The sequence below is a fragment of the Phalacrocorax carbo genome, chromosome 29 (assembly GCF_963921805.1).
Source record: "Phalacrocorax carbo chromosome 29, bPhaCar2.1, whole genome shotgun sequence".
Lineage (NCBI taxonomy): Eukaryota > Metazoa > Chordata > Aves > Suliformes > Phalacrocoracidae > Phalacrocorax > Phalacrocorax carbo.
This window is the reverse complement of record NC_087541.1, coordinates 455,395-464,916: the sequence shown is the minus strand read 5'-3', so window position 1 is coordinate 464,916 and position 9,522 is coordinate 455,395. Positions and strand designations below refer to the sequence as shown.

At 65.4% G+C, this 9,522-nt stretch overlaps 1 protein-coding gene across 2 annotated transcripts; it reads left to right on the top strand.

The window, feature by feature from the left end:
• The first annotated feature begins 2,227 nt into the window (after window positions 1-2,227).
• On the top strand, window positions 2,228-7,125 carry LOC135318287 (antigen WC1.1-like). Of its 2 annotated transcripts, XM_064475454.1 has the most exons (6): window positions 2,228-3,073; window positions 4,243-4,377; window positions 5,510-5,605; window positions 6,044-6,127; window positions 6,343-6,495; window positions 6,816-7,125. In XM_064475454.1, exons 1-6 carry the CDS (start codon window positions 3,013-3,015, stop codon window positions 6,998-7,000), a joined length of 714 nt encoding a protein of 237 aa, XP_064331524.1. In that variant the 5' UTR covers window positions 2,228-3,012; the 3' UTR covers window positions 7,001-7,125. The 2 variants fall into 2 exon arrangements, with proteins under 2 accessions (XP_064331524.1, XP_064331525.1); XM_064475455.1 differs by lacking the exon at window positions 6,044-6,127.
• Window positions 7,126-9,522: the final 2,397 nt, after the last annotated feature.

Sequence of the window (9,522 nt, the reverse complement as noted above, 5' to 3'; positions counted from 1 at the left end):
CGGGGAATAACGGCCCTTGGGTGACAGGCTGAGCCAGGGGCACGTCTGAGCCCCTGGGCTGCACGTCTGCTGCCAGGGCAGGGACACGACCCCAGCTCCAGCTCCCGTGAGGGACCCGCCGCGGGGGTCCCCAGGGAGCGGTGGCCGAGCCAGCCCTCCTGGGACTGAGCTCTCGCCCTGGCCGAGGCCTTTCCCCAGCTGCTGCCCCCAGCACAGCGGGGTCTGCAGCAGGGGCTGTTCCCTTCCCACCCCGACACAGGCCCCGATGCAGTCCCGGCTCTGCGCTTCCCACGGCTCGGGGGCAGCTGGACACTCGCCTCTTGGGCTCTGGGATGAGCCCGCCGCGGAAGATGCTCCGTGCCCCCAGTCCCCACAGCAGGGTGCAAGGGGGGGCAGACCCTTCCCCCCCCCCACACCCCACTTGTCCCGTGACGATCCCCTGCCGCAGCCACCAATGACACCCGCAGCGGGACACGTATGTCCCTCATATATGGTGATGAACGGCGCTGGAGAAGTTCATTGGAGGGCTGGGCTGTGTCGGAGGGCAGACGGCTCCTGATAATGTCTAAAAAGGTGCTGCTGCTTCGACTGGCTCCTCCCGCCGGGGGCCGGCACCTGCAGAGATATATCACCCCCTCATTGCCTTCGTCCCCGTGAGCCCCCAGCAGCCTCAGGGAGCGGGGTGCAGCAGGGCTGTGCCAGCAGGGCAGGAGGCTCAGGATGGGCACAGAGGGACTCGTGTCTCCTCGGGTGCTGTGGCTGGTCCTGTGGGTGCAGCTGTGCAGGGGTAGGTGCCGGCTTCCTTGTCCCACCGACAGGGCCATCGGGACCCCTCTGGGAATGGGGGTTCTTTGCAGGTACCTCTGAGATGAGGGGCCGAAGCTGCCTAAGTCGCTTGAACTTGTGCCTCTCCCCGTGCCTCTCTGGGTGGGAGATGGAGGGGGGGCCCGGGGCTGTACAGGGGTTCCGGGCTGGCGAGGAGACGGTGCCCTGACGGGGCCAGGCACGGTGCGCGGGTGGGCATGGGCAGGGGGCCATTGGGGTGGGAGGAAGCGCCGCGGGCTGTGGGTCGGCGAATGGCCCAGCAGGTCTGCTGTTGGGCACCCCCAGCCCTCTGCAGCCTGTGGGGAGAAAAGGGATCCCCCTCCCACCCGGGGACAGCGTGGGAGGGGGAGGGATCCCACCCAGGTGCCTGGGCAAGGGGGACCCCCAGACCTGCAGTCTGGGGCTCGGCACGCTCCTCACCGTTCCTGTGTGGGTGTTTGAAGGGGCCGAGGAGGTGAGGCTGCAGGATGGTCCCTCGCGCTGTGCTGGAAGAGTGGAGGTGAAACGCCAGGGCCAGTGGGGGACCGTGTGTGATGACTTCTGGGGCATGGATGATGCTGCAGTGGTCTGTAAGCAGCTGGGCTGTGGGTCTGCTCTTGAAGCTCCTCAGGATGCACAGTTTGGGCCAGGATCTGGCCCCATTTGGATGGCTGCTGTTGAGTGTCGTGGCACCGAGTCTGCTCTGTCCGACTGCTCAGATGATGAACAGTATCGACAGTACTGTGTTCACGCTGAGGATGCTGGAGCGAGATGTACAGGTCAGGGGCCAGCCCGTTCCTCACCTTCGTGGTTGGGGTGGGGGAAGGGGCCTGCGGAGCCCTCAGGGGAACAAGGGGGTGCTGGAGAAGGGCCTGGTGTGGCCGGTCGCACTGAGCTGGGATGTTCATTGCTGGTTCCCACGGTTCCCGAGCAAAGCCCGGTGGGATCCTGCCACCGCCTGAGCCCTGCCAGGTGTGGCTCGGCCCACCCTCCGTGGGTGCCAGGGGCTGGGAGATGGAGGCCCACCCTGCCCCGCAGGCTCTGTTGGTTCCCAGCTTCGTGCCTCCGCTCACACAGGAGCTGCCTGGCAGCACGGAGACCCTGGCTGCCCCACGCCAGCGGCACTGAGAGCAGCTCACGTGGGTGCCAGAGCCCCAGGGAAGGGCCCAAGGTGGCCGGGGACTGCTGGGTCGTGTTCCCTGGCAGACACGGGCCCCCCAGAGCAGAGGAGCAGCTCTGAGGGGAGGAGCACTGGGCTTGGGAAGAAGAGCAGGGTGTCCCAAGGCCATCCGCACCCACTGGGAGCGGCTGGGAGGGTCGTGGGACTCCTCACTTGTAACCACCTTGGAGATGCTGGGAGATGGGGTCAGGTAACTGCCGGAGGGCTCTGGGAACTCAAAGGGGTCTTTGGTTGCTCCAGGATTTGTCCAGCTGGTCGGAGGGGACAGCACCTGCTCAGGACGAGTGGAGATCCGTGATGGGAACCAGTGGAAAACTGTCTGTGACTCAGACTTTGGTCCCCAAGCCGCCGCCGTGGTCTGCGGGGAGCTGCAGTGCGGCGCACCCCTGCCTGTCCCTGGGGCATCTCCCTTTGGAAAAGGGGATGGTCCCATCTGGGGCAGAGAGCTGCAGTGTGTGGGGAGTGAAGCCTCTCTCGCCTTCTGCCCCATGGGATCCCCCCGGGACCAGCCTTGCACCCACGCTAACGCTGCCGGCGTCACCTGCACACGTAAGGACTCGGAGGGGTGTTGAACGCTGAGTGTGAGCTGGGGCGGGGGAGCAGGACAGGGACTGCGCCGTGCTGGGTGTGGTGACAGCAGGGGTGACGTGGCTGTCGGCAGCCCTGGAAGGCTGCAGGAGCAGGGGAAAGGAAGGCTGTCGCTCTGGTCCCTCCTCCGGCTGTGGAGGGAGCAAGAGCACCAATCCACCCTCCCTCATCTCCCTCTGTCCCCAGAGTACACAGGGTTCAGGCTGGTGAACGGCAGCACACCTTGTGACGGGAGGGTGGAGGTCCAGGTGCTGGGGACCTGGGGCACCCTCTGTGCCTCCCACTGGGACCCCCCGGACGCCCACGTTCTCTGTCGTCACCTCGGCTGCGGGTTTGCTGAGTCCGTTCCCAGGGGAGGGCATTTTGGGAGAGGCACCGGCCCCGTCTGGAGAGACTCGTTCCACTGCGATGGGACTGAAGCCCACCTGGGACTGTGCCCGATGACGGCCCTGGGGGCCTCTCCGTGCGCCCAGGAGAACGACGCTGCTGTCATTTGCTCAGGTGAGAGCTGGGAAAACGCTGCGCTAACTCCGTTTGCCCCTTGGGTGCGACGTGGCCACCCAAAGCAGGGAACCCCATGGGAGCTCCAGGGCGAATTTATCCCCGGAGAAACCCCGGCCTCACCAGGAGCTCTGGCGAGCTCTGCCCGCTCAGAATGGCGGCTCTGATGTGGGAGAGCGGAGCACCGAACCGGGTGAGGGGCCACGGCCAGGCCTGGGCTCCCCCGCTCTCGTGGCGCGGGACAGGCCACGGACAGGGCGGTGGGGCTCAGCTCCATCCCTCTGGCTGCAGACAGCCCTGCCCCAGCCCCGCAGAGCCCCACAGAGCCCAGTCCCACACCTGCAGGGGCTGTCCAGGTGCCCGCAGCAGCAGCAGCAGCAGACCTGGGGTGTGAACTGCGGCGTGGGGCTGGGCTTTGCCCCGGCTGCTGGCCGGCACAAGTCCCAAACATCTCCTGTTTGATCCGAAAGGCCCCCGCACTCTTCCCCCTCAGCAGGGACGTGTTGGGTGGCTCTGCCCCACCAAGAGCAAAGACAGCATCCTGCTCAGGAAGGGAGCCTGGTGCCGAGTGGGAAGCTGCCTCTGTGGGGCTGGATGTCTCCAGCCTCCGCCCCCAGGGCTCTGCAGCCCCCAGGGGCATCTCCTGGGCTGCCTGCGCCATCCTGCCCGATACCCAGCGCAAGGCCCTGGGCGCTGCCCCAGCCGCCCCGAGCAGCCCAGCGGGAGGGGCGGTCTGGGTGGGATGTGCCGGGGGGGGTTTGCACGCACGTGTGCGCACACAAACGTGGCGTGTCGGAGGAGGGTCCCTGGTGGCTGCACGCCCACCCGCTCAGCCCGACTCTCCTCCTCTTCCTCTGCAGCACCACCCAGCACAACGCCAACCCCCCGAGCAGTTAACCTGTCCTCCCTGCCAGCACTGGGTCTTCCTGAGGCCAGGCTGTGACCCACAGCTAGGGGGGGAAGGGGCTCCTTGTTGGGGTGTGAAACTCCCAAGAGGAGGCAGCGGGGTAGTGGTGGAGGGTGTCGTTTACCCTGCAGGGTGGGAGCTTCCCCATCACTCGCTCCCTGGGGTCCCCGACCCCTGGTGTAATGGGGACCAGGGCTGGGGTGTCCCAGCCCCACACCTCTCCCAGGCCTGGTGCTGCCCTTTCTGTGTTCCTGCCCAGCAGATCCCACCTGCGGCCCTCTGACCGGCAGCAGGATCTCATTACCCATCATCATCTGCATCATCCTGGGAGCCCTTCTGTGCGTGCTCCTGGCCCTCCTGGTCTGGCAGGCGCGAAGCGCCAGGGCTGGGCGCGGAGGTGGGTCCTGCCCCCGCGGTCCCGGGGGAAGAAGCCTCCCGGCGGGGCCAAGGGTGCTCTGGGGACTGGTACAGGCAGGGCTGGGGGGAGAAGAGCGCGTGCTGCCTGCATTCCCTTGTGCTGACCCGCTGACTGCCCGGCCACGGCCACCAGCAGCGAGGGGCAGAGAGACCCCAGGCCCGGGGGGTTAGGGATGGGGCGAGGAGAGAAATAGTCACAGAGGAGGCCAAGCTGAGTGGTGCGGCGGACACACCTGGGGGACGGGATGCCCTTCAGAGGGACCTGGATAGGCCTGAGAAGTGGGCTCGGGTGAACCTCATGGGGTTCAACAAGGCCAAGTGCCAGGTCCTGCACCTGGGGCGGGGCAACCCCCGGTATCAGCAGAGGCTGGGGGGTGCAGGGATTGAGAGCAGCCCTGTGGAGAGGGACGTGGGGGTGCCGGAGGGCGGGAAGCTGGACGCGAGCTGACAATGTGCGCTCGCAGCCCAGAAGGCCAGCCCTATCCGGGGCTGCATCAGAAGCAGCGGGGCCAGCAGGGCGAGGGAGGGGGTTCTGCCCCTCTGCTCCGCTCTGGTGAGACCCCCCTGCAGCGCCGCCTCCAGCTCTGGGGTCCACGGTACCAGAAGGACGCACGTGGACCTGTTAGAGCAGGCCCAGAGCAGGGCCATGGAAATGATCCGAGGGGTGGCACAGCTCTCCTATGAGGACGGGCTGAGAGAGTCGGGGCTGTTCGGCCTGGAGAAGAGAAGGCTCCGGGGAGACCTTCTCGTGGCTTTTCAATGCCTAAAGGGGGCTTAAAAGAAAGATGGGGACAAACTCTTTAGCAGGGACTTTTGTGATAGGACAAGGGTTTTAAACTAAAAGAGGTTGGATTTAGACAAGGTATTAGGAAGGAAACCTTTACAGCGAAGGTGGCGAAACATTGGAAGAGGTTGCCCCGAGAAGCTGTGGGTGCCCCGTCACTGGACGTGCTCACAGTCGGGTTGGAGGGGGCTCTGAGCAACCTGAGCAAGTTGAGGATGTCCCTGCTCGTTGAGGGGGGGTTGGACTAGACCTTTAGAGGTCCCTTCTAGCCCAAACCGTTCTGCGATCGATTCTGTGATTCCTGAGGCAGTTCTGTGTCTGCCTGCAGGCTCTGAGAGCGCTTGGGAGCCCTTCCCTGATGCTGTGTACGAGGAGATCGGTTACAGCCAGGCATGGGAGAAGCAGCCGAGGTTCAGCGGCAAAGGTGGGTGTGGGTCCCTCATGGGGGGCACATCTGCAGGGCTCTTTCCCCTGGCCTCCACCCAGGGCTGACCCACTGCAGCCCCCGGCCCGTGGTCCCTGCAGTGCTGTGGGGTCTGAGGGGAGGGCAGCCAGGTCCTGGGCCTGGGAGAGGGGACGGAGAGGCGCCTCCTCCCCACCAGCTCTGCCCATGGCAGCTGGGGATAGCCCCTCTCTGCCCGCCCCCGCGCCCCTCTGTGACACCTGGGGGATGAGGGACGGGGCTGGCCCCAGGCAGCTCTGGGAGCCCCTTTGAGACAGGGTTGGTGCCGGGGGCGCGGGGGGCGTCCTGAGCCCTCCCCCAGTCAGCCCCGGTTCCGCGGGTGCCCCGTCCCCAGCAGCACTGACCGCAGGCTGGGCCCGCAGAGCGCTCGCCCGTAACACCCGCTGCGCCTCTCGCCAGGCTCCTATCCAGGGGGGTCCCTGACAGAGCTGCGGCCCCACGCCGGGGACAGCGAGGAGGAGGGTGGTCCGCGTCCAGCGCCGGGTAAGGCGGGCAGGAAGGGGTTGATCTCCTGTGCCTGCAGGCATATGATGGACAGCAGCCTCCCTGGGCCTCACCGTCAGAGTTGGGGAGGACACGGGGGAGTCTCCTGCGGTGCTGCCATCGCCAGTGTCTGAGCCCCGTGTCCCTGCGCGTCCCCCATCCTCTGCCCTGCAGGATGTATCTTCCCACAGCCACCAACTCCCCTCGCGTTTCAGGTGTCCCTGTCCCGCCCGGAGGTGACCCAGCAGACGGCTATGACGATGCCGGGGAGGTTTCCGACCCTGGGGAGGATCGTGCCCCTGGGCAGGGAGACTGGGAACTGCCCAGGGCGCCAGAGGAGGGAGCGGGGCCCGGGGATGCACCTGGAGGTGAGGGGGAAGGATAGCGCTGCCGGTTCCTGGGGTGCCATCCCTGGTGCCGGATGAATCACTGCTGTACTGGGAGAGCCCGGCTTCCTGGGATGGGGGAACTGGCCGCAGGAGTTTCCCCTGGGGTCTGGGGATGGGAGGGGGAGCCGAACACCTCGGGAGCGGTGAGGAGACAGGAGGGAGGTGATGTACGGGGCAGGAGGGGCACCCCACGGGGCGAACACGCAAGGGCCTGCCTTGCTGCTTGCAGGGGCAAACCTGCACTCGCAGAGAAGGGCTGGGCCCCTGGAGCTAAGGGGACGCCTGGTCCCTGTCCGCAGAGAGCACGGGCTATGACGATGCTGAAGAGGTGCCTCTGGCACATCCCCCCGAGGACACGAAGGCCGCGTCCCCGGAGCTCGGCGCAGAGCAGTCCCTGAGCCCCGGGGCAGGAGAGCCCGTCCCTGCCGTCGAGCTGGGTGCAGCCTGGAGGGAGGAGAGGACTGTGCAGCTGGCAGAGCCGTGAGCACCGGGGAGCCCTCTCCCTTTTCCCACAGGCAGCAGAGACCGCTGGGCCTTTCCTCGGGCTTTATTCTCCTTTTTAGGCTGGGCCTCGGGATTTGTTCTTATTAAAAGCCTCTGGGGGTTTGAGCCAGGGCTGGCACTTGCCTGCCCAGGTCTCGGGGTGTCCCCCCGAGGCCGACTGGGGGGAGCAGAGCACAAAGACATGGTGGCGGGGAAGGGCCACGGCTCAGGGATGGTGGGCTCAGGGTCAGGCTGTGAGAGCCCATGGCCCCTGGGGCATGTTCCTGTTGTCTCCTGGGTGCCCAGGGAGCCTCTGCAGAAAGCAGCACTTGAATCCCCCTGAGATGGGGGAGGTCAGTGCTACCCCTCCGCGGGGGCCTGATCCTGGCACAGCGCTGCCCCCTCACCGTCCCTGCAGGGCAATGGGGCAGGAGGAGGCTCTGCTGCGGGCACTGGTCCCACACTCTGACCCACACTGGGGCTGATGGGGAGGAGGAAGGCCCTGAGCCTCCTCTGCCACCCAGGGCTCCAGCCCTCTGTGCCACATCGTCCCCCACTCCGCAGCAGGAGCAGAGCAAGAGGGCGAGGGAAGTGCCCTCCCTGGGCTGGGGGGCCCGCGGGCTCTGATGGCACCCCAGGGTGTGCGGAGGGGGGGCACACCAACGCTGGGGCTCTGCGCCTGCCTAGCCTCCCAAACATCCAAACGTTCCCGTTCTCGGCCGATTATCATTTTTTTGCCCAGACGGCCGCCGAAATACCAAACGTCGCAGGATGGCTCCCACACCAAAAGAGCCACCGCCAAAAGCTATTGCCGGGCCTCACCAGCCTCCGGCACCGCACGCGCAGGCACACCAACGCTGGGGCTCTGCGCCTGCCTAGCCTCCCAAAAATCCCAACGTTCCCGTTCTCGGCCGATTATCATTTTTTTGCCCAGACGGCCGCCGAAATACCAAACGTCGCAGGATGGCTCCCACACCAAAAGAGCCACCGCCAAAAGCTATTGCCGGGCCTCACCGGCCTCCGGCACCGCACGCGCAGGCACACCAACGCTGGGGCTCTGCGCCTGCCTAGCCTCCCAAAAATCCAAACGTTCCCATTCTCGGCCGATTATCATTTTTTTGCCCAGACGGCCGCCGAAATACCAAACGTCGCAGGATGGCTCCCACACCAAAAGAGCCACCGCCAAAAGCTATTGCCGGGCCTCACCGGCCTCCGGCACCGCACGCGCAGGCACACCAACGCTGGGGCTCTGCGCCTGCCTAGCCTCCCAAAAATCCCAACGTTCCCGTTCTCGGCCGATTATCATTTTTTTGCCCAGACGGCCGCCGAAATACCAAACGTCGCAGGATGGCTCCCACACCAAAACAGCCACCGCCAAAAGCTATTGCCGGGCCTCACCGGCCTCCGGCACCGCACGCGCAGGCACACCAACGCTGGGGCTCTGCGCCTGCCTAGCCTCCCAAAAATCCCAACGTTCCCGTTCTCGGCCGATTATCATTTTTTTGCCCAGACGGCCGCCGAAATACCAAACGTCGCAGGATGGCTCCCACACCAAAAGAGCCACCGCCAAAAGCTATTGCCGGGCCTCACCGGCCTCCGGCACCGCACGCGCAGGCACACCAACGCTGGGGCTCTGCGCCTGCCTAGCCTCCCAAAAATCCCAACGTTCCCATTCTCGGCCGATTATCATTTTTTTGCCCAGACGGCCGCCGAAATACCAAACGTCGCAGGATGGCTCCCACACCAAAACAGCCACCGCCAAAAGCTATTGCCGGGCCTCACCGGCCTCCGGCACCGCACGCGCAGGCACACCAACGCTGGGGCTCTGCGCCTGCCTAGCCTCCCAAAAATCCCAACGTTCCCGTTCTCGGCCGATTATCATTTTTTTGCCCAGACGGCCGCCGAAATACCAAACGTCGCAGGATGGCTCCCACACCAAAAGAGCCACCGCCAAAAGCTATTGCCGGGCCTCACCGGCCTCCGGCACCGCACGCGCAGGCACACCAACGCTGGGGCTCTGCGCCTGCCTAGCCTCCCAAAAATCCAAACGTTCCCATTCTCGGCCGATTATCATTTTTTTGCCCAGACGGCCGCCGAAATACCAAACGTCGCAGGATGGCTCCCACACCAAAAGAGCCACCGCCAAAAGCTATTGCCGGGCCTCACCGGCCTCCGGCACCGCACATGCAGGCACACCAACGCTGGGGCTCTGCGCCTGCCTAGCCTCCCAAAAATCCAAACGTTCCCATTCTCGGCCGATTATCATTTTTTTGCCCAGACGGCCGCCGAAATACCAAACGTCGCAGGATGGCTCCCACACCAAAACAGCCACCGCCAAAAGCTATTGCCGGGCCTCACCGGCCGCCGGCACCGCACGCGCAGGCACACCAACGCTGGGGCTCTGCGCCTGCCTAGCCTCCCAAAAATCCAAACGTTCCCATTCTCGGCCGATTATCATTTTTTTGCCCAGACGGCCGCCGAAATACCAAACGTCGCAGGATGGCTCCCACACCAAAACAGCCA

What these genes read in the sequence shown, in the direction of transcription:
- LOC135318287 (XM_064475454.1), top strand. Translation starts at nt 3,013, where the DNA reads ATGACGGCCCTGGGGGCCTCTCCGTGCGCCCAGGAGAACGACGCTGCT. An exon ending in CGCCAGGGCTGGGCGCGGAG is followed by an intron (nt 4,378 to 5,509) that starts GTGGGTCCTGCC and finishes GTCTGCCTGCAG; the next exon opens with GCTCTGAGAGCGCTTGGGAG. An exon ending in GCCGAGGTTCAGCGGCAAAG is followed by an intron (nt 5,606 to 6,043) that starts GTGGGTGTGGGT and finishes GCCTCTCGCCAG; the next exon opens with GCTCCTATCCAGGGGGGTCC.